General features: G+C 46.2%; 1 protein-coding gene across 4 annotated transcripts in view; it reads right to left on the reverse strand.

Annotated features, from left to right (window-relative positions):
• Nucleotides 1-1685: 1685 nt before the first annotated feature.
• The window catches only part of LOC308324290 (jupiter microtubule associated homolog 1-like), a 33878-nt gene continuing 8379 nt past the window's right edge, over nt 1686-27184 (reverse strand). The window contains exons 2-6 of one of the 4 annotated variants that reach the window (XR_013964906.1): nt 26780-26922; nt 11131-11279; nt 8340-8367; nt 3636-4072; nt 1686-3605 (exon numbers count right to left, since the gene is read on the reverse strand). Coding sequence is in view for 3 of the 4 variants with exons in the window: in XM_080776299.1 (XP_080632425.1) it covers nt 3912-4052; nt 4205-4224; nt 8340-8367; nt 11131-11279; nt 26780-26922 (481 nt within the window). In the remaining variant the exon portion in view is untranslated. Of the gene's footprint in view, nt 4073-4204; nt 4225-8339; nt 8368-11130; nt 11280-26779; nt 26923-27184 lie in introns of all 4 variants that reach the window. The other 3 variants (XM_080776300.1, XM_080776299.1, XM_080776298.1) reach the window with 3 other exon arrangements.

Consider the following 27184-nt stretch of genomic DNA (forward strand, 5'->3'; position numbering starts at 1 on the left):
CTGTAAACTGTTGCATACGTTTTCAATGAAGCCTAAAAAGGACAAGCACTGCTTTTACCAGATAGCAGAACTGCTCTGCTCTGTCCAAACAAGGCCAATCTGACAGCTTTCGAGACTCAATATACCTGCTCCAAAATAACATCTGGTTCTGATCATCCCCTGCTGCCTGCATGTCTGTCGTCTATTCACCGTCTACATTCGTTTCTATTGAACCAGATCCGGGCTGGCTGCGCTCCTGCGACTTCAATCTTAAATGCTTGAAGGAAGACAGCCAAAAAAAACGGATTCAGTCAGTCCGTCAGTCAGAGCTGACCGTATCACTCTTTCAAAAATGAACTGGCTTAGTAGTCCTTTTTCATAAGTCTCCATGCTTTGCCAAGGCGAGTTTCCATGTCCGTTCTCACAATGAAAGGGAGAGAAACGTACATGCCCTAAACTAAACGGTTAAACCGCTCATAGATACAATACAGGTAGTTCCCAACATTTTTCGTGTCAAGGACCCCCAAATCAACATTTATTAGGCCACGCCGGACCCCCATTTGAAAACATATGCCAGAGACCCCGATAAGGGAGGCTTTTTACGGCTCTAGCAGTGATTCCGAAACCTTGATTTCATGGACCCCCAGTTTCACACGCATTATGCTACGGACCCCCGCTTTAATGGCATTTCTATCTCTGGTACCCCAATTTATATTGTAAAACCACTGTACAAAACATTTTTACACTCTGAGTCACAGACCAAGGGTTAATTTGGTTCCTAACTATCTCTATATTGAGCTAGGTACCCCCTGGAACTCCCTCAAGTACCCCTTGGGTTCCCCGGACCCCACTTTGGGGAGGAGCATGTTACACATAATAGAACATGCTCCTACACAGTCCACTGGCTTCAAATTGGCACATTATTTGTCAGTCCGAAGGGCCGTACTGCCATAATGGGCCGTACTGCCGTAAAGGGCCGTACTGGGCCATAGTATTGTACGAGTCATTTTTTGGATTGTGAACCACATGGCAATAGGTTACAATCCAGCAAGTAGTAAATCAACTGATAATAAAAAAATACTCGACCAAGCTCCGTGTGCTCATATTATCTCAAACATGAAAGCTAGTGTGAAATGTTTGGTTAAAAAAAAAGTCTTAAATACCGGTTAGCTCTATATTCTTATCGTCACTAGAGTATTTGTTGGGTAACAGGCTGGTCTCGCATGCAGTCTTTCCAGCTGTTGAAAGTTGGTGACCTGAAAAAGAGCAGGTGAGACCGGTTACTGAACAAACAGTCTCTAATAGCAAAGATTACTATTGCTATTAACCATCAACATGACTTTTTAATGTAACCAATAATAAAATAGCACTTTTAACCCATTCTGACCTGAGATCAGATTCATACGAGGTTTCCACTGGACACACACTGGTCTGATGAACCCATTCTGACCTGAGATCAGATTCTAAAAATGTCAGTCGTTCTTCGAATTTTTCAAAAATAGCAGACCTACAAGCTCGTATCGCGCCACTCGGTGGCGCGATATGAGCTTGTAGATCTGCTATTTTTCAATAGGTAAAGCATAACCTGATGCTAACACCAAAATGGGTGCCCGGTCAGAATGGGTTAATCCGGCAACGCAGGACAAATATGTTTTCTGGTGTTGAAATGACAAAACAAAAACAAAACAAACTCAGCCACAACAAAATTCATATCAATCTTTATTGTACTTAGAAATCCACGCATCAAATCTTTTTCTGTCTTTTTTCCTTTCTTTATCATTTACAACAGGGAGTGAGACACAAGCTAGATGACTTCATTCATGCCTTCTCCAGCTGGAGTGGCTGGCATGGAAGAGGAGGAGGAGGAGGGGAGGAGGGAGAGAGATACATAAAGTGCTTTTGTCAACAGTTTTTTTTTCTTCTTTTTAAATAGAAAAAGGATAAAAAAAAAAACCCAAAAGGTTTGAGGAGGTGGGAGGATGGTGGTGGTGGGTGTGGCGAGGAGTGTGTGGTGTGTGAGAGGGTGAGGGAGGGAGTGATGAAGGGGAGACAGAGAGAGAGAGAGAGCGGTCAAATTCCAATACCCAAACGTAGGCATGCACCGATATGAAAACTGTGGGCCGATAGTGATACCAATACAGATATTTGACACATTTATCTGGTTTTCATTGTCAGCCTTTTCTGCCACGGGGGAAACAAATACTCAATAATCAACCTCGCCATAAGACATTAACTGCTCAGAATCGGCAGCTTGGTTAGCTTAGGCTGCAGATTAACCAACAACACCATAACATAACCAGTGTCAAAGAAATCAACAGACACATAATCGCTTTAGTGTCAACTTATTTGCCGATGGCATGCAACGGGGCAAAGTACATCAGCCCGCTACCGAGCCGATATACAGCCGATACGTCCATCTGTGCAGCCCTGTGTTCCCTAGCAGCCACGTGTCTATATCAGATCTACAAGCTACGCGTTGTGAGCTTGTAGATCTGGACGCAACGACAACATAAAGGACAAACGAGGAGGCTCGCCGGGACCGCTTGGAGAGAGGATACATCAACCGGGTGTCTATTGTTTCTTTCTCCGCTCCCGTGATGTATACATTCTCCACCACCACACGTGGCAGGACAAAAGAAAAAGAAGAGAAGAGAAGGATACACATCATAAGTAATATGTACCCCAACACTATTAATACCCCCTCCCTGTGTGATACGCTTTGTGACAGCCCATCCACACTGCCGGCGAAAAAGTACACTTTTATCAATGAGACGAGGAAACCCCATTAAAGTACACGTTTATCAATGAGACTTTCGCAGCGACGTCATCCACCCCTCCTATATCCGCTCGCTGTGACTCTATCTGAGGCGAGGTTCCGCCAAACTGCTTTCATTGGTCACCCAGTACAGACCGAGGGTCTCACACATACACGTCACATAGTACAGTTAGGACCAGACCGAGGGAGGGTCTCACACACACACACACACACACACGTCAGCCAGTACAGTTAGGACCAGACCGAGGGTCTCACACACACACACGTCAGCCAGTACAGTTAGGACCAGACCGAGGGAGGGTCTCACACACACACACACACACACACACACCCAGTACAGTTAGGACCAGACCGAGGGAGGGTCTCACACACACACACACACACACACACGTCAGCCAGTACAGTTAGGACCAGACCGAGGGAGGGTCTCCCACACACACACACACGTCAGCCAGTACAGTTAGGACCAGACCGAGGGAGGGTCTCACACACACGTCGCCCAGTACAGTTGGGACCAGACCGAGGGAGGGTCTCACACACACGTCACCCAGTACAGTTAGGACCAGACCGAGGGTCTCACACACACACACACAGGTCACCCAGTACAGTTAGGACCAGACCGAGGGTCTCCGACACTCACAACAGTTGCCGACCCGTGGCTTCAAAGCGACGCCGAGCATTCCACCGATCCGTCACACGACTAAAAGTCCAGTCCAAGCAAAATGATCCGCGATGCAAATCGACCGGCTTGAGACCGGCAACCACTTTGCAACAGAATCCCCCGAAACTGCGGCGACCTGCAACGGGGAAATTCGAGACCTGGCGCTGCCATTTCCCTCTCTCTCTCTCTCTCTCTCTCTCTCTCTCTCTGCAACGTGACGGAACGCATTTTGTTGCATCGCGAATCACTGGCTGCGTGCGGGCTGGGCTTAAAGGAGGGAGAGGAAATTAAACGAGTAGGGGGGAGGATTCAAGGATAGAAGTTTAATATTGGAATTTGGCTAAAGAGAGTGGAGAGAGAGAGAGAGAGAGAGAGAGAGAGAGATAGGTGGAAGGGGTAAAGGGGTATAGGTGGGGGTTATTTTAATCTTTCAAAAAATAAAAAAAGCGTTCCAATGTAAAATAGGGGAGTGGTGTGTGTGTCTCTCTCTCTCTCTCAGCCCAGGACGAGGCTGGACACGCCCCCGGGGGGGTTTCTCCGGCCGGTGTTCTGGGGGGCGGGGGCGGGGTCGGGTGTAGCTCCCCCCGACGGGGCGGACGGCTCTGGGGTCTCCTTCTGCTCCTCCTCCACGTCCCCCTCCTCGTCCCGGGGGCTCTCTGCAAGAGAGACAATACAATAAAACATAACTAACTCCTCCCGGGGCTCTCTGCAAGAGAGACAATACAATAAAACATAACTAACTCCTCCTGGGGGCCCTCTGCAAGAGAGACAATACAATAAAACATAACTAACTCCTCCTGGGGGCTCTCTGCAGGAGAGACAATACAATAAAACATAACTAACTCCTCCCGGGGGCCCTCTGCAAGAGAGACAATACAATAAAACATAACTAACTCCTCCCGGGGGCTCTCTGCAAGAGAGACAATACAATAAAACATAACTAACTCCTCCCGGGGGCCCTCTGCAAGAGAGACAATACAATAAAACATAACTAACTCCTCCCGGGGGCTCTCTGCAAGAGAGACAATACAATAAAACATAACTAACTCCTCCCGGGGGCCCTCTGCAAGAGAGACAATACAATAAAACATAACTAACTCCTCCCGGGGGCTCTCTGCAAGAGAGACAATACAATAAAACATAACTAACTCCTCCCGGGGGCCCTCTGCAAGAGAGACAATACAATAAAACATAACTAACTCCTCCCGGGGGCTCTCTGCAAGAGAGACAATACAATAAAACATAACTAACTCCTCCCGGGGGCTCTCTGCAAGAGAGACAATACAATAAAACATAACTAACTCCTCCCGGGGGCCCTCTGCAAGAGAGACAATAACATAACTAACTCCAACTGCATCGTGTGCGTTTACAGTAACTAAAACCCAACTGAAATTATTAGACAAAACGCCCTTAGATTTTGTTTGCGGATGCAGTCGGCGGTTCATCTGTAACAGAAATTACATTTTAAAATGGTATATTTTACGTTTTTATTACACAATACTTACCTCTTCAATCCTGAACCTGACAAATAATCCAAAGTATTTAAAAAAAAAACTAAAACTAACACTAAAAGTAATATAAACTAACTAAAACTAAATAGCATTTTCAAAAATATACAGTTTCTTGGTTTACATATGATCCTGGGTTACTATTTCTATGTATTTGATGCATTTAAATCCCTCTGGATTAAGAGCGTCTGATAAATAACCTGTAGCCTAATTGTAGAACACTGGCCCATGCTTGAACTTTTCTTAAATATAAATTCAAGACAGATTTTTGTGTTTGTTTTCTGCATGTTGCCATGCTGCCGTCGGGATCGGGAGTCGAACCCGCGGTACCGCGGCCAGACTGGATTACCAGCCGCGGTGCCTGGACCGCTGAGCCACGGCCCAGGATCTTTGGTTTAGTTTTAAATTAGTGGCATCAAAGTCCAAGTCCATGAGCTTGAAAACAAAACAACGACCAACAACAGTTTTAGTTATTACGAGTGCCGCCGACTGAGTAACAATTTAACCTTTGCAGAAGTCCACAAGATGCAATAATGATAATTATACAGCAGACAGCCACGGCAGTTCTCACAAACAACCACTAGAGTGCACAAGTGGACACATTTCTAGGCAGTTGATGACGAGGCATGTGTCCATTTAATTTATTCATTTGGTCTAGAATCATTTAGAAAACAAAGTGTACATTGTCTACTTTTATTTTTTAAATGTATGCAATATTATGAGTCCAGCCTTATTTTCCCCCTGGAGTCTCGTACACATTTCCACACTTCCACGGGTCTGGACAACCGTCTCTCATAATGCCATCCTGTCCAGACCTGCTTTAAGTGAATTACAGTGGACATGATATAATGATTTGTCCTTCAACAGGCTATAGCGCCTGCTCTGCGCTGTGAAGAACAAGCCTCTTGTTCTCCGACGTTAAGACCCTAAAAATAGCCCCACACAGACCAGAGACCACATGTTGAAGTGAACCCACCCAAAGGTACTCCAAGTTATATTCTATGTTACGCCATAGTATTTTCACATCAAGGTCCATTATGTATTCTGCATTTGAGCCACGGGACCACCATGTGACGACATTTAGACCCACAACTAAGATAAGATTGTGTCCACAATTCTTCTACATTCTCTAATTGTGTACACTTCTGGTAAATTAATGAATGCAGATATTTAACAATAATGTAACTCTTGAGAGCCAAAAATGAAACCAAATGGATTTGGTATAATTTTATACTCTACAAGATTAAACGGTCTAATAAGGGTCTATTTGGAATGATGAAATCATTAGAATACATGTTTTTCGATGGTAATTGGTGCATTTATATAGCGCCTTTACCCAAGGACCTTTACATAGATTGTGCATTACATTCACCCATTCACACACATTCACACACCGATGGCGGCGGAAACCATTCAAGGCACCAACCTGCACATCAGGGTGTTTGTAATCAGCACCATAGAAATACCCCCAGTATGTGATAATCAACATACTGGGAAATCCGGAACTGAAACTATGGGAGCGTTTTGCTTTTTGTGTCAATGACGGAGGCGCGCCGTGTCTGGTGGCCTTGAGCCACGTGAGGCACCGCCGAGCGAGACGCCGTGCCGAGCGTTGCGACGGCCACCAGCGCCGTCCGAGTTACGTCCCGATAGGCAGAGAATAGTATATATTAGTAGCCCCTAGTTTCCACGCGGTGGCCGAACGGTTTGCGGAGCGGTCTTGATATCGGAAGGTCGCTAGTTCGTATCCCCGGACCGGCACGGTAAAATTACCACTGCTGAAGTGCCCTTGGACAAGGCATTGAACCCCTACCATGAAATGTTCTATGAGCAGGGCCTGGCTGTAAACAAGTTCTTGAGCTTAGTCCAGTTACCCTGGGTAAACATAGTACCTTTCGCGCCGACAAAAGAGTTGGAAATGACACGTTCAGCAGGGGAGGCTATGTCTGCTCCACCACCCTGCATGGTGCAGTCCGGGGGAACACAGCCAAACACCACAATGTCTAGTATGCCAGTATGACCATATTGGCCGCATTCCAACGTCCTGATAACGGTTGATTTAGTATATTTTATACAAATATACTTTTACTCAAGTATATATTTGTTTAGTGATTAGTTAAACATATCGGTCTATAACTCAGTACTTCAGTAGTCTTTTCACTACATACTTTGTTACGGAAGCAATTAGTCGGATTTACTTCTACTTGAGTCATTGTTAGTTTAATGTGCATTGGTGGTGTTTTTGTTAAAATAGCTGTTAATTAGCTCTATAATGTCACTGTGATAGCAATCATTGCTACAGACATCAAAAAGGGCCCGTCAGCTCAAACCCACAATGCAATACTTGCACACAAAGTGCAGTAGCATTAAGGTTATTTAAAAAAGAAAAGAAAATCCCTACCAATTCCATTTCGCCCCCCTCCCCCTCTATTTCACATTCCAAGTGCGTTTGTCTCATATGTAACGCCAGCGCCGCTATTTCAAAGCCCCCTCAGGAACCTCATTTTTTAAATAGATCTTGTTTTGAGCTGGTCAGATTGATGTTGAGCCAGCGATGATGAAGCATTGGTTGGTAAATGTACCGTCAGCCGTGCTGTTTTTAACCCCTCGTCATCATCTTGTGAGCCGTACGTTTTCTTAACCATCCGTTAATACACACGTTAAGACACCTGGACGTTAATAATATCTCTTCATAAGGCAGAGTGAAGGAACACAGCTGCTCCGCACCACGACACGACCCAGCACGCCCAGCCCACGCACCGCTTCTTCAAACCCCAAACATCAAAGGCATCGTGTGGACAGACGCGTGGACAGACGGACGCGGAGGGAACACGAGGTGTGCATGTGTGTCGTCCGTTAAAAAGAAAGCCAAGCCAAACGATATGGCCGCGGCATTCCAGGAGTTTAGGAGCCATAGCGGGGAAGGTGGGAGGGAGTGGCCGGTAGAGCAGCCGGATGGGAACAGTAAGGTTCCCGGTTCGAACCCTGTGGGCTCCCCCAGAGTTAGTGTCCAAGTGTCCTTGAGCAAGACTCTGAACCCCCTAATCGCTCCTGATGTGCAGGTTGGTGCCTTCATGGTTTCGTCCGCCATCGGTGTGTGAATGGGTAAATGCTATTTTTCCAATAGCTGAAGTATAACATAATGCTTACAATTAAATAAAATGGACCGGTCTACCATGAAGCTATTCACTGTAACCAGCAGACACTAATACGAGTCATGAGAGGACTGTTTGGTGGCACGAGGGAGAGAGAGAGAGAGAGAGAGAGAGAGAGAGAGAGAGAGAGAGAGAGAGAGACAGAGAGAGAGAGACAGAGATAGAGAGAGAGACAGACAGACAGACAGACAGACAGACAGACAGACAGACAGACAGACAGACAGACAGACAGACAGACAGACAGACAGACAGACACTTACCATCATTTTGTTCTTGTCCGTTCTCATCCTGCAATGACAAACAACAAAGTGTCAGTCAAAAAGGTTTCACCAATCAGCTTCAAGCACAGAAAGGAACACATGGTTTCGCCCAATCAGCTTCAAGCACAGAAAGGAACACATGGTTTCGCCCAATCAGCTTCAAGCACAGAAAGGAACACATGGTTTCACCCAATCAGGAACACAAAAAACGTGTTTGTCTCCAAGTGCCAAAAGAGGGACTTTTAGATCGGTTTCACTGTGCATGATGCGATGCAAGTCGCAATGTGGAGTTATGTCAGGGCAAAGATAACGATATCCACACACAGACATACGTCTTCTTCAGATAAGAACTAAGACCATTTAAGTCAAAACGTTTACAGATAAAGCGTTGACAGGAAGCCCTACAAGGAGACATGCACGCATTGTCTAAAAAGACTGCAAAACTACAAGGAGACGTGCACGCGTTCCCTAATAGACAACAAAACTACAAGGAGACGTGCACACGTTCCCTAATAGACTACAAAACTACAAGGAGACGTGCACACGTTCCCTAATAGACTACAAAACTACAAGGAGACGTGCACACGTTCTCTAATAGACTACAAAACTACAAGGAGACGTGCACACGTTCCCTAATAGACTACAAAACTACAAGGAGACGTACACACGTTCTCTAATAGACTACAAAACTACAAGGAGACGTACACACGTTCCCTAATAGACTACAAAACTACAAGGAGACGTACACACGTTCTCTAATAGACTACAAAACTACAAGGAGACGTGCACACGTTCCCTAATAGACTACAAAACTACAAGGAGACGTACACACGTTCTCTAATAGACTACAAAACTACAAGGAGACGTACACACGTTCCCTAATAGACTACAAAACTACAAGGAGACGTGCACACGTTCCCTAATAGACTACAAAACTACAAGGAGACGTGCACACGTTCCCTAATAGACTACAAAACTACAAGGAGACGTACACACGTTCTCTAATAGACTACAAAACTACAAGGAGACGTGCACACGTTCCCTAATAGACTACAAAACTACAAGGAGACGTACACACGTTCTCTAATAGACTACAAAACTACAAGGAGACGTACACACGTTCCCTAATAGACTACAAAACTACAAGGAGACGTGCACACGTTCCCTAATAGACAACAAAACTACAAGGAGACGTGCACGCGTTCCCTAATAGACTACAAAACTACAAGGAGACGTGCACACGTTCCCTAATAGACTACAAAACTACAAGGAGACGTGCACGCGTTCCCTAATAGACTACAAAACTACAAGGAGACGTGCACACGTTCCCTAATAGACTACAAAACTACAAGGAGACGTGCACACGTTCTCTAATAGACTACAAAACTACAAGGAGACGTGCACACGTTCCCTAATAGACTACAAAACTACAAGGAGACGTGCACACGTTCTCTAATAGACTACAAAACTACAAGGAGACGTGCACGGCTGCACGCGTTCCCTAAAAATACTACAAAACTACAAGGAGACGTGCACACGTTCCCTAATAGACTACAAAACTACAAGGAGACGTACACGCGTTCCCTAATAGACTACAAAACTACAAGGAGACGTGCACGCGTTCCCTAATAGACTACAAAACTACAAGGAGACGTGCACGCGTTCCCTAATAGACTACAAAACTACAAGGAGACGTGCACACGTTCCCTAATAGACTACAAAACTACAAGGAGACGTGCACGCGTTCCCTAATAGACTACAAAACTACAAGGAGACGTGCACACGTTCCCTAATAGACTACAAAACTACAAGGAGACGTACACACGTTCTCTAATAGACTACAAAACTACAAGGAGACGTGCACGGCTGCACGCGTTCCCTAAAAATACTACAAAACTACAAGGAGACGTGCATGCGTTCCCTAAAAAGACTACAAAACTACAAGGAGACGTGCACGCCTCCGCATCATTTTAGATTCTAGCTACAGTTGATCTGTGCTTAAAAAAAATCTACAGAGGCTCCCTGTCGAATAGTGGGAGTTTGTTCCAAGCCGTCGGCCCGTAGAAGCAGAAATCTGCTTCATTGTGTTTTCAGTTGCCATTTATTTTTATTTTTACATCGAGCAGGCCAGCCCCCTGAGGGGGGGGGCGCGGTTTGGGACATATCTAGGCATGCAGGCAGTCATAATAGGCAGGAAGGTGCGAGACCATTGAGAGCTTTAGTAACATATTTATTAAAAATCAATCCTAAAAACAACCGGGAGATTTAGTGAAGCTAAAACGGGACTAATATATGACCGTATATATCACCGTGAAATCGTGAATGGGAGAGTCATTGGATTATTTTTCATGTCATGTGAAAGCAGGGAATCATAGCTTCTAATTGACATATTGGTTGTTCAGTTTGACGCACCAGTTTTGGAGATATGGCTTATAGAGTAATGTGAGAAAACGTGCTTGAAAAGGTTCACTTCTGCGGACTCTAACCTTACACCTAGCTACATGTTTAAGCATTTATTTCACATGTCAATTTCAGCTCTGACACTTATTTCAGACATGCTGGTATGTCTAGAAGAGTCTGCCTGTGCTATAAACTCATAAAAAAAGGTTTTTCTCCTCTGGTGAAAAGCTGGAATTTGCGCGATGGCAGGCTCTCAGTCAAATCTGGTCACACAAATCTAGGCAGGCCATTGAGAGCTAGTAAAATACATTTTTTAATCAATCGGGAGCCAGTTAAAAAAGCTAAAACTGGCCTCATATGTTCTCTCATCTTAGTAGGACTGTGTGGTTACCTCTCGTCTCTGCTGCCAGATGAGTGCTGCTCCAGAGTTGTGGATGGTGGTCAGCTCGGGCTCGGGGTTCTTGGGGAAGATCAGCGTCTGCTGGACTCGTCTCAGAGGCGCAGAGAGCTCGCCGCACAGCGTGCCTGTCGGTGTACCCGCTAGGGAAACACAACAACACACCGTCAACAACACAAACAAACACAGAGCGTGCCTGTCGGTGTACCCGCTAGGGAAACACAACAACACACCGTCAACAACACAAACAAACACAGAGCGTGCCTGTCGGTGTACCCGCTAGGGAAACACAACAACACACCGTCAACAACACAAACAAACACAGAGCGTGCCTGGCGGTGTATCCGCTAGGGAAACACAACACACCGTCAACAACACAAACACACATCGTCCAACACATGTGGAAACAAACTGAAACTCCCCGTTGCAGTTAGAACTGCAGCGTAGACTCAAGGCCTATTCATAGTCTGGATTTCCGGTGGTGAGGTGACCACCGCTCCGGTGGTGAGGTGACCACCGCTCCGGTGGTGAGGTGACCACCGCTCCGGTGGTGAGGTGACCACCGCTCCGGTGGTGAGCTGACCACCGGAGCTGAAATAACATTGAGCGGTGGTGAGTAAAAACAGAGAGAAGGGCTGGAGCGGTGGCGGTGGTTTGCTCTTCACCGCGGCTCGTGACGTCATGTTGTAGTTCGGTGGTCACCCCACCACCGAAAATCCAGACTATGTATGAGCCTTCACTCACGCCGTAAATCTGAAGACTGACGATTACAAATGTAAGACAGACCTCAGCTTAGCCATAGCCTTGATGACCTTGCTGGCTTATGTAAAGGTTAAAATGTCATTTAGATGGCATGATATTTAGACAGATTGCCAGGTTCATTTGTTGACCTGGCATCCTACAGTATGCATAGTTTCAAATGTATTTGTTTTTTGTTGGATATTATACATTATCTAAATTATATTTATTATAATTATCTAAATTATAAGTTTACACTGATGATAGGTTCTTGTTTTACCTATGATCCTAGGCAACTATTTATATGCATTACCTCGTGTTTACTGTTAAATGGCTCTGGATTAAGAGAGTCTGCTGAATGCCTGAATTGTCCCTGTAGGTGCAACACGTCGCAGTCACTGGAACCCTGGCTGGGCTGCAACAGTTCATCACCAGCTAATTGATCATTAAAATACCGTCACAGAGGGCTCGCCACAAAGCGGTGAACCCTCTACACTTCCAGAGGAACACATCAACAGAAAGCTGTAAAATCACCACATAAAGATGGTTTCAAACCGTCAAGTGGTTTTCAAGCGGTGTGCGATCATCCAATCCTCCAATTTGAGCTCATCAACATTGCCATCAAAACTAGTGGATCAAAATAATGATCCATCAATCAATACTCATCACATACTGTATTGAAACATAAACCAGTTTCCTCAATATTTAGCACATTTTGCCAAAAAGAAAAGAAGCAATACAGTACTGTTAATAATAATGTCCTCTGTCCTCTTTCCACCCAATAATATAAAAGGTATCGCATTGTGAGCCTGTAGAGCTGCTATTTTAAGCATTTAACGGTAGATTTAGTCGACTAAAATCGTATGATATTTAGTCGACTAAGGGCCGATTCATACTCCTATTTTACCGCTGTTTCGGCGCTGTAGTGCCGAAATGATTTCGGCTCGCCAGAAATTTTCAGTAGCACCGAAGAGACGACTTTAGGACGGTACCCGCCCCACCCCCCCCGAACCTCAAATGACGTCACATTGTAGGCTCTACAGAGCCAAATGACGTCACATTGTAGGCTCTACAGAGCCAAATGACGTCACATTGTAGGCTCTACAGAGCCGGAACCACTTTTATTCGGCTCTAAAATAGGAGTATGAATCGGCCCTAATACCAAACATTCCAGATGACTAAAAGTTTCATTCCATCAAAATCAACACTGCGTGTCCGTGAGACATTGAATGAGACCGGTCCAGTTTGAAGGAGACCGGTCCAGTTTCAATGAGACCGGTCCAGTTTGAAGGAGACCGGTCCAGTTTGAATGAGACCGGTCCAGTTTGAATGAGACCGGTGCAGGTGTGGTTGAGTTTGTGAGACATTGTGACCAGTCCCTTGGTGCGCTGCAGGCCACACAAAGAACATAAACAGACCCACACTGCTGTACCACAACCGCCACCCAAATAGATTCTTTTAACCCATTCTGACCTGAGATCAGATTCATACGAGGTTTCCACTGGACACACACTGGTCTGATGAACCCATTCTGACCTGAGATCAGATTCTAAAAATGTCAGTCGTTCTTCGAATTTTTCAAAAATAGCAGACCTACAAGCTCGTATCGCGCCACTCGGTGGCGCGATATGAGCTTGTAGATCTGCTATTTTTCAATAGGTAAAGCATAACATGATGCTAACACCAAAATGGGTGCCCGGTCAGAATGGGTTAATGTGGTGTGGATGGCCCTACTGCCCCACTATGGCTTTCTGGGGTGGCTTGGTTTTATGACAAAAGGAAAGTGAATATGGGGGAAGTGACAAAGCATGAGTCAGCGTTGTATTCTATTCAGACAGTGACAAAGCATGACTCAAGTCAGTGTGCTTGGTGGGGAGTCACGTTATGAGAGAGAGAGAGAACTCTCTTTCCTCGGATTTCAGAATCAATTTGACCCCCCGAGGGAACCTCCCCCTCCTTCCTCCCTTCCTCCCTCCCTCCCTCCCTCCCTCCCTCCTCCTCCCTCCCTCCCTCCCTCCCTCCTCCTCCCTCCCTCCTCCTCCCTCCTTCAGACTGAAGTCATTTTCAAACCAGGGCTTTTCACCACAAGATGCATCCTCTCGTCAATCAATCAATCAATCAGCGCTCCATAACTCAGCCAGCTTTCCTCCCAGACATTGATCGGTTGTTCATTAACACACACGTGCACACACGTGCACGCACACACACGTGCACGCACGCATGCATGCATACGTAGACAGCACGAGAATTGCATTTTATGTAGTCATAGCACTTTATAGTATATATGTATAGTATAGTATAGTTTATATGTATAGTTTCATTATATAGATATTCCACTGTTACGTTCTTTATCTTACGCATGTTTCATGATAACTACTTTTTATGTATGTGATGTATTGCCATGCTTTCTGTTCTTGCTTATTGTAAGTCGCTCTGGATTAAGAGCGTCTGCTAAATGCCTAAAAATTCTAAATTGTATGTGTGCACGCATGTGCGCACACACACACACACGATTTGTTTCCTAAACAAAATATCACAATAATGTATAATTATGATGTTTTGGTATCATCATTTTCCTGCTGTTCTACATACAGCAGATGTAAGACTGTATAGCCTTTGCTTTAATGAAATATCTTCTTGAGACACTCGGGGCTTATAAAGAGAGATGCTTCTGAACATGTATTCCATTTCTAGTTTGACAACATTCAAATAACTTTAATATCCATGTATTTATGTATGTAGGACTTGCCTTTATACCAGCCTCATGGCTTAGTTAGTGCTATACCAGATTTACACTTGGTGGTGGGCTGCGTCACGCCCAGAGAATTAGATTTTTTAGAGAGTTACAGAAGGTTTCTAATCTATGGATTAATTTCCACATGAGTGGAATCGGTCCCGGTGAGTTATTCACCATCAAAAGAAAGTATTAGGCGAGTCAGATCACGCTCTGTCGTGAAGGAAAGGAAAGCCGGAGCTGAATTTTAGTCGGAAACATCAAAAACAACAACAACATCACCGCCGGGGAAATTCCTGGCTTCAAATCGTCACCCAAATCCCATTTCCCTGCTCCTCCTCCTCCTCCCAGAATGCAAAGGAACAACAACAACAACAAACAGAGCTAGTAGAAAATGCTACAATGGAACATGTCCAGACACACTGCCTCACATAATGACACCGCTGCTCTGACCACAGCTAGGACATCACAGACCACGGGTTGGGGCCTAATTAGTACGTTTAACCAAATCACTGGGCAGACAACTCTTTATCTACATAGTACAACTTTTATCCATAAGTCAACGTCCTACTTGATCACACCACAGGCGTCACACAAAAAGCATCAAAAGTAGCAGATCTGCGAACTCGAAAAGCAGCTCGAAAAGCTTGTAGATCTGCTACTTTTTGTAGATCTGCGATCCTGAAAGGTAGCAGTTTGGGAGTGGACATAGACCGAGTCTGAACGTGTCCACACACAGAGCAGACAACGAACCTCTACAAAGCGTCGCTCTCTGTCTCTCCTCTGACCCGAAGCAGAAAGAAAGGCAGACGAACGAGGCCTTACCGAACCAGCGTTAGGGCCCAGCCAGCGGGCAGCGGCCTCGCACTGCATGCCAAGGAGGAGCCACATAAGGCAACAGCTGTAGTCCAGAAGGCTTTAGGGAGGAGGAGGAGGAGGAGGGGACAGATTGTGTGTGACATGAGGAAACAAAAGACTTGAAGAGAGTTACAGTACAGCAGTAGTAGCCATTTTGACCAGCTAATGGAGTAGTGGAGAGATCATTCTGCATTGTTTAGACTCACTGTCTAGACTCAACAAGAGGTCCTTTTATAGAGGCCGTGTGCGCATGCATAGAGTGAGTTTAACAGTGTTTAATGCAAATCACATAGTAGTGCTGCTGCTGCACGATTCTCTCTCAAATGTGAATCTAGATTTCCCTCCACAAGAATTGAGATCACAATTCTATTTCTTTCCCCCATGAAAATATGTATTGTCTTTAGTCTGTAGTTGCTGAACATTATTACCTAAAAAATGTGTCACCTGGAGCCAGAACTACTGTGGCTTTAAGCAGACAACATCAACGTGCTTGAATTAAACCTCTCTTAAAGTCTCTCTCTTGTAACAAAAACAAACAAGAGCAACTAAAATGAATTGGACAGCCAATTGTGCTGCACAATTATTGCTCAAATGTAGAAATGAGATTGCAGGTGTCTGAATCAATCTTTATTAGATTAATTATGCAGCATTATCAGATAGGACTTTACTGCGTGGATGTATGGGCTGTCAATCAGATGGGACTTTACTGTGTGGATGTACGGGCTGTCAATCAGATAGGACTTTACTGTGTGGATGTATGGGCTGTCATTCAGATAGGACTTTACTGTGTGGATGTATGGGCTGTCAATCAGATGGGACTTTACTGCGTGGATGTATGGGCTGTCAATCAGATGGGACTTTACTGTGTGGATGTACGGGCTGTCAATCAGATAGGACTTTACTGTGTGGATGTATGGGCTGTCATTCAGATAGGACTTTACTGTGTGGATGTATGGGCTGTCATTCAGATAGGACTTTACTGTGTGGATGTATGGGCTGTCATTCAGATAGGACTTTACTGTGTGGATGTATGGGCTGTCATTCAGATAGGACTTTACTGTGTGGATGTATGGGCTGTCATTCAGATAGGACTTTACTGTGTGGATGTATGGGCTGTCAATCAGATAGGACTTTACTGTGTGGAATCTGTGGATGTATGGACTGTCATTACAAAAGAAATCAACAAACCGATGAACCACTTATTTTAACGCTCGCCAGTGCAACAGTGTCATACGATAACACCGACATCTTGTACTAGATCCATTTTCAACATGTTTCCATACTTTGGGGGGAAATGCCCTAATTTCAGCACAGCAAGCAATATATTAAAATCAAAAGGAAAATATGTTTCACAATTTTGAATACTAAAGTATATTTTTTAAAAGCACGCTACCATGTACTTTTGAATGCTGCCACACACTTAACTCTCTCTCAGCAGCTACTAGTACCAGAAGTATGCATGTATATACTTTGAAGGGCTTGGGTTGAGTTGGTGGTAGCCATTTTGGCTGGCTGATGGAGTGAGATGATTCAGCATTATTGAGAGTCACTATGACTGGACAAGGGCCCTTTCATTCCCGGGCGGGTTCCGCATTACTTAGCCTAATCAATTCTCCACTGGCACGCTGAGATAGGAATGAAGCACATTGATCGTCAGGACTAATATGTTTTATGCCATCGATCGCAACAACACATAGCTTTCTACTTAACTCATACAGTATGTCTAGTGCCTGTGGGGGTGTATTTATGATATATATATTTATATCATTAACTCATACAGTACGTCTAGTGCCTGTGGGGGTTTATTTATGATATATATATATCTATGTCATTGATGTCGGGACTCGGGTGGAAAGTGCATTTGTCTAAAGAACCTGTGTTCCATGGATCCAATGTGATTTATAATTTAGTCACAAGCTCTTGTTAAGACACACGTCCTAGACTCGTCTCCCTTCCCTAAAACACATTGAACAACGCTCCACACGTCCCAGACTCTTCTCCCTTCTCTAAAACACATTGAACAACGCTCCACACGTCCTAGACTCTTCTCCCTTACCTAAAACACATTGAACAATGCTCCACACGTCCCAGACTCTTCTCCCTTCCCTAAAACACATTGAACAACGCTCCACACGTCCTAGACTCTTCTCCCTTCCCTAAAACACCCTGGACAACGGTCCACACGTCCTAGACTATATTCTCCCTTCCCTAAAACACCCTGGACAACGCTCCACACGTCCCAGACTCTTCTCCCTTCTCTAAAACACATTGAACAACGCTCCACACGTCCTAGACTCTTCTCCCTTACCTAAAACACATTGAACAATGCTCCACACGTCCCAGACTCTTCTCCCTTCCCTAAAACACATTGAACAACGCTCCACACGTCCTAGACTCTTCTCCCTTCCCTAAAACACCCTGGACAACGGTCCACACGTCCTAGACTCTTCTCCATTCCCTAAAACACCCTGGACAACGCTCCACACATCCTAGACTCTTCTCCCTTCCCTAAAACACATTGAACAACGCTCCACACGTCCTAGACTCTTCTCCCTTCCCAAAAACAACCTGGACAACGCTCCACACGTCCTAGACTCTTCTCCCTTCCCTAAAACACCCTGGACAACGCTCCACACGTCCCAGACTCTTCTCCCTTCCCTAAAACACCCTGGACAACGCTCCACACGTCCTAGACTATATTCTCCCTTCCCTAAAACACCCTGGACAACGCTCACAACGTCCTAGACTCTTCTCCCTTCCCTAAAACTTCCCTATCCACACACCGTTTACCCCGTAGTCCAAAATGTTAGTGTGTTATTTTTTAGACGGATGTTTACATGGTTTACGAGTTGCATCTATTATTTATCTCGTTCACAGACTAGCGCTCATGCCTGCTCTACTTGTTCCCGATTTAACAAGTACGCTCACAGACACACAACAGACAGCTGTAGTGCTGCTGCCGCCTCAAGGCCCTTTGAGGTTTTCATCTCTGATTACAGAGTATTCTTTGCGTGTTTGAGGGCCGAGAGCACTTGAACAAACCCACAGCCTCATCAACCGGTCCGCTTCTCGACACATGAGGAGGAGGAAGAGGAGATCAGGGCAGAGGAAGGAACAACGCTTCTCGACACATGAGGAGGAGGAGGAAGAGGAGGAGGAGGAGGAGGAGAAGGAGAACAGGGCAGAGGAAGGAACAACGCTTCTCAACACATGAGGAGGAGGAAGAGGAGGAGGAAGAGGAGAACAGGGCAGAGGAAGGAACAACGCTTATCGACACATGAGGAGGAGGAAGAGGAGGAGGAGGAGGAAGAGGAGGAGAACAGGGCAGAGGAAGGAACAACGCGAGGCCTGTGTTTGAGGGCCAAGAGCACTTGAACAAACCCACAGCCTCGTCAACCAGTCCGCTTCTCGACACATGAGGAGGAGGAGGAGGAGGAAGAGGAGAACAGGGCAGAGGAAGGAACAAACGCTTTTCGACACACGAGGAGGAGGAGGAGGAGGAAGAGGAGGAGAACAGGGCAGAGGAAGGAACAACGCGAGGCCTGTGTTTCCTGTTCTTATGGTTTCATATGAACGCTAATGTCAGCACATTCTGCAGCGCGGCTCCGTCGGAAACACTGCAGTGAGAAATGTGTCTGCCCGGGGTTGGTCTGGTTGGTCTACACCAGACGGTACTGCCCCGGGTTGGTCTGGTTGGTCTACACCAGACGGTTCTGCCCCGGGTTGGTCTGGTTGGTCTACACCAGACGGTTCTGCCCCGGGTTGGTCTGGTTGGTCTACACCAGACGGTTCTGCCCCGGGTTGGTCTGGTTGGTCTACACCAGACGGTTCTGCCCCGGGTTGGTCTGGTTGGTCTACACCAGACGGTTCTGCCCGGGGTTGGTCTGGTTGGTCTACACCAGACGGTACTGCCCCGGGTTGGTCTGGTTGGTCTACACCAGACGGTTCTGCCCCGGGTTGGTCTGGTTGGTCTACACCAGACGGTTCTGCCCCGGGTTGGTCTGGTTGGTCTACACCAGACGGTTCTGCCCCGGGTTGGTCTGGTTGGTCTACACCAGACGGTTCTGCCCCGGGTTGGTCTGGTTGGTTTATACCAGACGGTTTGTCTACACCAGACGGTTCCCAAACCTTTTAGACCCGGAGAGAAATGTCATGTCTCCGCGGGACCCAGACGCACAACGCCGGCGCGAACGAGCTTGTAGATCGGCTATTTTCACCACTTCTTCAAATATTTGTTCAAATTTATGGAATGTCTTAGATTTGTCGTTCATTTCTTCAAGACATCTTTGGATTTTGTTATTAATTCATGAATAGTTTTGCTTTTTTGGAATGTTTTTGGAACATAATTGAAATCATAATTATTAAGTAGAAAAACTAAGAGGACCCGTAACAATGTGTCCAGTGTTGGGAAACAGTGGTCTACAAGTTACACAATGTGGCGAGGAGAGCTGTGTGTGGCATTGTGTCAGCGACCACATACTACAGTGAAAATAGGGCCCTCATAGTGCATACTGTGAACAGCACAGTGAAAATAGGGCCCTCATAGTGCATACTGTGAACAGCACAGTGAAAATAGGGCCCTTATAGTGCATACTGTGATCAGCACAGTGAAAATAGGGCCCTCATAATCCATACTGTGAACAGCACAGTGAAAATAGGGCCCTTATAGTGCATACTGTGAACAGCACAGTGAAAATAGGGCCCTCATAGTGCATACTGTGAACAGCACAGTGAAAATAGGGCCCTCATAGTGCATACTGTGAACAGAACAGTGACAATAGGGCCCTCATAGTGCATACTGTGAACAGAACAGTGAAAATAGGGCCCTCATAGTGCATACTGTGATCAGCACAGTGAAAATAGGGCCCTCATAGTGCATACTGTGATCAGCACAGTGAAAATAGGGCCCTCATAGTGCATACTGTGAACAGCACAGTGAAAATAGGGCCCTTATAGTCCATACTGTGAACAGCACAGTGAAAATAGGGCCCTCATAGTGCATACTGTGAACAGAACAGTGACAATAGGGCCCTCATAGTGCATACTGTGAACAGCACAGTGACAATAGGGCCCTCATAGTGCATACTGTGAACAGAACAGTGACAATAGGGCCCTCATAGTGCATACTGTGAACAGAACAGTGAAAATAGGGCCCTCATAGTGCATACTGTGAACAGCACAGTGAAAATAGGGCCCTTATAGTGCATACTGTGAACAGCACAGTGAAAATAGGGCCCTCATAGTCCATACTGTGAACAGCACAGTGAAAACAGGGCCCTTATAATCCATACTGTGTGAACACAACACAGCACAGCTCTGTCAAGAGAAGCCTAAGCTTGCAGACATGGTTGGAGAGATGGTTCATTTTGGAGACAGCTTTAACCCAGTCGGACCTGAGATCAGATTCATATGAGGTTTCCACTGGACACACACTGGTCTGATTAACCCATTCTGACCTGAGATCAGATTAAAAAAATGTCAGTCGTTCTTCGATTTTTCAAAAATAGCTAAAACACAACATGATGCCAACACAGAAATGGGTTCCCGTTCAGAATGGGTTAATCCCTTAAGACATGGAATGGAATGCATCTGTGTCACATTAGCTTTTAACCACATCAACCAACTGTAGCTGACTATAGCTGTTAAAAAATAGCAGATCTACAAGCTCGTAAGCGCAGCACTCGGTGGCGCGCTACGAGCTTGTAGATCTGCTATTTTTGAAAAATCGTCAAAACATGGCGCAGATCTTTTGAATATATATATATATATATTCCTTCACAGCGAACATTCTTAACTCAAATATTAGTTTCCGGGGGGGGTCTCTGGAACAAAGATATTTTCCGCTTGGGGGTTGGCAGCAACATGCATAGCTCTGGGGGTCCTTGACATGAAAACGTTTGACATCCACTGACAGAAACTGTGTTTAGGATTCAGAAGACATTTTGTAGAATCAACCTCGGCTCTAAACGGCGTAATCCCTTGAACAAACAGCAGCTACGTGAATAACAGGCCCCACACACACACACACACACACACACACACACACACACACACACACACACAGAGAGAGAGAGGACTCCATGTATAGGCAACATAAAGCACACCTGCTCGGCTCCAATGTGGGTTCAAGTAAAGGTCAAAGTGCTCAAACAATGCTGATATAAAAACAGTGTGGCTCATTGAAGCAGGACAACATCCTACAGGCAGGTGTATCCGTGGATGTGGTGTAATAAATGTACAGGATGGCCCACAGACCAGTCACCAGACCAGGGGTGTCATCTGGGGGTCCCAGACCCCAGATGACACGCTCTTGGCTGGCCCTCTCTTGACCCACAGAGTTCTGACGGCTCCGTTCACGTCATGGGGCTTCAGTCCAATGGCGGCGGCCGGCTCTCCTACATAGACACTTCTATTGGCTAGGCGAAGAGTGACAAAGTCCTGGACTGGAAGTTGGCAGAATGCACTGGACTGGACTCAGCCAGGCAACAACCCAGCTTTAATGATCTTAACTCCCTTTATTTTAGATAGGTTTTTTTTTTTAGTAATAGTTCAGTTCAGTTTTATTTTGGGAATGGTGGACATACAGGTCATAGAACTTCATACATAGCACACATAATTTCCATTTTTACTCCTTGTGAGTGTCCGTTGCTCAAAGGGCTAGGGAGAAGCCATAGGCTTGTCAGGCCCTACCCCTATAGTACAACATAAACATTACAGAGACTTTAGTTGTCACTGTTCAATACTTTTAATGTTGCCTAAGATTGCTGATATTTGCGCCGGCCTCGTTGAAAACAACTCCAGCTTAGTCACACTCCAGGGCTGCATGAACAGCAGCGCTCAAAGGGCCGATTTCTGACCCCTCAATGGCACAACTCTCTCAGCTATAAGGCTCTGACCCAGACCAGGGGTGTCATTTGGGGTCCCAGACTGGCCCACTCTTGGCACAGACCAGGGGTGTCATTTGGGGTCCCAGGCTGGCCCACTCTTGGCACAGACCAGGGGTGTCATCTGGGGTCCCAGACTGGCCCACTCTCGACACAGACCAGGGGTGTCATTTGGGGTCCCAGACTGGCCCACTCTTGGCACAGACCAGGGGTGTCATTTGGGGTCCCAGACTGGCCCACTCTTGGCACAGACCAGGGGTGTCATTTGGGGTCCCAGACTGGCCCACTCTTGACACAGACCAGGGGTGTCATTTGGGGATGACGATTACCCCTTAGCGTCCGCAGCCACCCACTTAACTTTCCTTTTGTGCAGATTAACCTGATTTTAACCCATTTAGACATCGAAACATCAGAATAATAAAAAAAATCTTACGTTTTTTCAGAAAAACCTAATGTTTCTATATCAGTGGTGCTCAATATTTCATGTCAAGGACCCCAAAAGTATTATATGTGATATGCCTCCGCCCAACATCTGAAAATATGTTGTTCCAGGGACCTCTCCAGAAGCAAAGATTTCAGTTAAAATCTTCACTCTGTTAAAAGTTCTGGTCTGTTGGGTTGACAGACAGCTGCTGTTTGTGTCGGAGGCCAAGGAGGACGTGGTGGAGGTAGAATGAAGGAAGACATCCTCCTCCACGCCCTCTGAAGCCACACCATACGACACGACGACACGCTAAACACTTCTTTGTGCTAAAAAAGGGTTTATTTTCGCTGCATAAAAGTGGATAATGTGCAAACATGTGATGTGTGGAGCCTTGTGAGTTGGTTCCCACCGGCTACCAGTTGGACCGTCAGGCAACACTATAGCTGCAATGCTGCAATGTCCCCCTCCCTCCCAGGCAGCGCTCCGGGAATCAGACAGCTTCCCTCCCCGACATTGATCGGTTGTTCATTAACACGCACACACACAAACTCATGCGCATACACACAAGCACGCACGCACACACGAATACGATTTACCGGCTTAAACCTCTGGTTTTCAACCCTTTTCACATAAAGGTCCATCCATTATCCATTCCACATTTGAGCCACGCACGGACCACCATTCTTTTTGATGAGCTTTAGCCTCTCAGATCGTTGAATAGGATTTTGTCCACCATTCCATGCTGTGTTTATGTTGGTATACCATGAGGAGAGAGAACATGGCAAACGTTGATCAAAATATCCATTCTGCTATTCTCCAATCGTGTCGACGGCGCCCGAGACTAAACATCTCGACCGAATAGCCGATGTATCTAAACGGCAGATACACGAGCTAGATTAAGTCGGCTAGAGATTTCGATTTTGATATATTTTCGCTTAATTGGCCAGCTCTAGTTATTACTATTGTTGTTGTTGCTGTTGTCTGTCTGTCTCCCTCTGCCTGCCTGCCTGTCTCTCCCTCCATCTGCCTGTCCATCTGTCCGTCCATCTGTCTGTCTGTCTGCCTGTCTCTCTCTCTCCATCCATCTGCCTGTCCATCTGTCTGTGTCTGTCTGTCTGTCTGTCTGTCTGTCTGCCTGTCTCTCTCTGTCTCTCCATCCGTCTGCCTGCCTGCCTCTCCCTCCATCTGTCTGTCTGCCTGTCTCTCTCTCTCTCTCCATCCGTCTGCCTGCCTGCCTGCCTGCCTGTCTGTCTCTCCCTCCATCTGCCTGTCCATCTGTCTCTCTCTCTCCATCCGTCTGCCTGCCTGCCTGCCTGTCTCTCCCTCCATCTGCCTGTCCATCTGTCTGTCTGCCTGTCTCTCTCTCCATCCGTCTGCCTGCCTGCCTGCCTGCCTGTCTGTCTGTCCATCTGTCTCTCTCTCTCCATCCGTCTGCCTGCCTGCCTGTCTGTCTGTCCATCTGTCTCTCTCTCTCCATCCGTCTGCCTGCCTGCCTGTCTGCCTGTCTGTCCCCTCCAGCTCAGTGAGACCAGACAGCGGCCCACCCTCTAGTCTAGAGGCTAGCTCTGCTCGCCTGGCGGTTTCACCGCGTCAGAGGGGAGTTTTTCCCTCCCCGCCGACTGTCACCAAAAAAAATGCTTGCTCATACATGGGGAGAGAAACACTGGCGCTCTGCTCTCTATAAAGTAAACTAAAAGGAAAGAGAGTCGTCTTAAGACAACTTGTGATTTAGCACTGTAATGAAACTAGTCTAGGTTTGTGGCTGCATAATACATTCCTGTGAAGTATGAACCATTAATGTTTCATGCATGCCTCCACACACACACACACACACGCATGGCTTTGACCTTGATGACTGAGTGTCATTGTGAGGGTTCTGAAATCCCCTGGCGCTGTGCGCGTTCCTTCTGTGTGACACACACACACACACACACACACACACACACACACACACACGCACACACACACAGCGCTGCCCTGGATGTGACATGGCACCACTTTGCTTTTTCCACACATAAGCAGAAAGCACTCTGTGGCTAATGTGCACCGACCGCCATCAACCGCCCCACGTTTCAGCTAGCTGGCCTATTTCTTTCCGCGGAGGGACACCGTTCCACACAACACCAACACCAAAAGGAGGGGTCAGATTACCCATAATCCCAGTACTTCTCCTCCTCCTGGGACCACCTGGGTGTGTCGTTTGGTTTAGGAGGCTTTTTCTGCCCACCAAAGAATTCAAAAGGCGCTGTAAGTGATATTTTTCTGGTTAAAACAAAATGTTTTCTGTAAAAAAAAAAGTTTAAATTCTATATTCTGATCTGTTGGACATTGCTGAGTTTTTGCTTCATCGACCTCAATGCTTTGATATTGAATATGGTAGTTATAAGGGTAACTGTGAGGCATAATGCGCCGATTACTGCAGCAACGCAGGCTTGCCATGAATGGCGGTCAGTAACGCACACCCTCTCGTGAAACATTGCTTAATCGGTTACTTTTTTTAAACATTGTGAAACGTGTTTGATTTGTGTCTTCTATAACAACATGGCCGACATAGCAAAGGCCATGGGTTACTGCGTCTACAGAAACACAGTCATGTGCTGGTGGAGGAGGAGGAGGAGGAGGAGGTGTCGCTGTGTCGTCTTTGCTCTCTACAGAAACACAGTTATGTGCTGGTGGAGGGGTTTTCTTTGCTGCTCGCTGACAAAGTGTGGCCACAGAAAACATGCAGAACCTGCCCCAGCGTAAACATTACAACACAACGCTGCACACACAGCCCAGTGGAAGACAGTACTGGAGACACAGACTGTTACGCTTATAAAATGGTGCATTTATATAGCGCCTTTATCCAAGGCGCTTTACATAGACCGTGCATTACATTCACCCATTTCATACACGCACATTCATACACCGATGGCGGCGGAAACAATTGAGGATTCAGTGTCTTGCTCAAGGACACTTCCACACCAACTCTGGGGCAGCCCGGGTTCGGACTGGCAACCTTGCGGTTTACCATCCAGCCACTCTCTACCCCTGAGACACCACCGCCCCAGTTATGTATGGATGGAGGACAGACCGTTACAGCAGTTATCTATGGGGGACAGTGGAGACACAGACTGTTACAGCAGTTATCTATGGAGGACAGTGGAGACACAGACTGTTACAGTTATCTATGGGGGACAGTGGAGACACAGACTGTTACAGTTATCTATGGGGGACAGTGGAGACACAGACTGTTACAGTTATCTATGGAGGACAGTGGAGACACAGACTGTTACAGTTATATATGGAGGACAGTTCTGGAGGCACAGACAGACTCTATGAGGAGAGGGTTGGTTACCTGTGAGCCTGAGGGCGATTCTACAAAGACTCACGTCGCCATATCAGTGGTTCTCAAACCACCACCATCTCAAAATATTTTCTTCTAGGGTCCTCCCAGAAGCAAAGATTTGAGTGAAATTGTGAGCTATAAACAATTAATATATAAAGATTGCTGCACCGTCCGCAGCACAAAGTGACATGCGGTGAGCTTGTAGATCTGCTACTTTTCAACAGCCAACGTCTAACAAATCTCAAATGACACAGATGCTGTCCCGGCTTTAACGGGCTATAAGCCCATTAACACCATGATGATGAGCTCCATTGTTAACTTCAAATCCTCCACAAACAGCTGGCCGAATGGCAGCTGAGACGCAGCCATAGATTAGTCCAGTTGTAAAACAGCTCGCTTCCTTTTCATTTCACCGTCTGAACCCGTTCTGTTCTCAGGCCATTAAAGCAAAGAAAACACATATTTCAAGTCCCATTGTGTGATGTTGTTAAACAGAGTGGAAGGAAGGAGAACCCCCAAAAAGTTAATGTTTTAGACATAGTTGGTTTCTGCCGGCAGTGACCGAGATATGCGTGTTTTGACAATAAAAACACCAATCAATCAATCAATCAATCAAACCAATAGATCGGTGTGTGCGCATCAGTGTGTGTGTGTGTGTGTGTGTGCGCGGTACATACTGGGTGGGTTGTTTCTCCGGTGGGCGTGGGGGTCGTCGGGCCCGGCGAAGATGTTGGACACCATCTTGTTCTTGCGCTGCGGGGTGGAGTCTTCGTCTGTGCCGAACGAGATGTTGGAGGCTCCGCCCGGCGGCCTCAGGATCCTGGACGGGGGAGGAAACAATCCGTCAGAACATTTAGGTGGAATAAAACCTCAATCAGATCGTGATCATTTATATACTGGTAGTATAAAATCATCTTTGTGACAGGCCTCCTAAAACATTCTCCCCCCCACACACACACACACACACACACGCACAGGAACAGTTTTGACATATAATAATTTTGGAAATATTCAGATTTTCCCCTTACGCACATGATCTGTATTGGCTTGATTGCGACAAAATAAATAATCAGTAAATCGGT

The sequence above is a fragment of the Protomyctophum bolini genome (assembly GCF_963924005.1).
Source record: "Protomyctophum bolini genome assembly, chromosome: 11".
NCBI classification, from domain to species: domain Eukaryota; kingdom Metazoa; phylum Chordata; class Actinopteri; order Myctophiformes; family Myctophidae; genus Protomyctophum; species Protomyctophum bolini.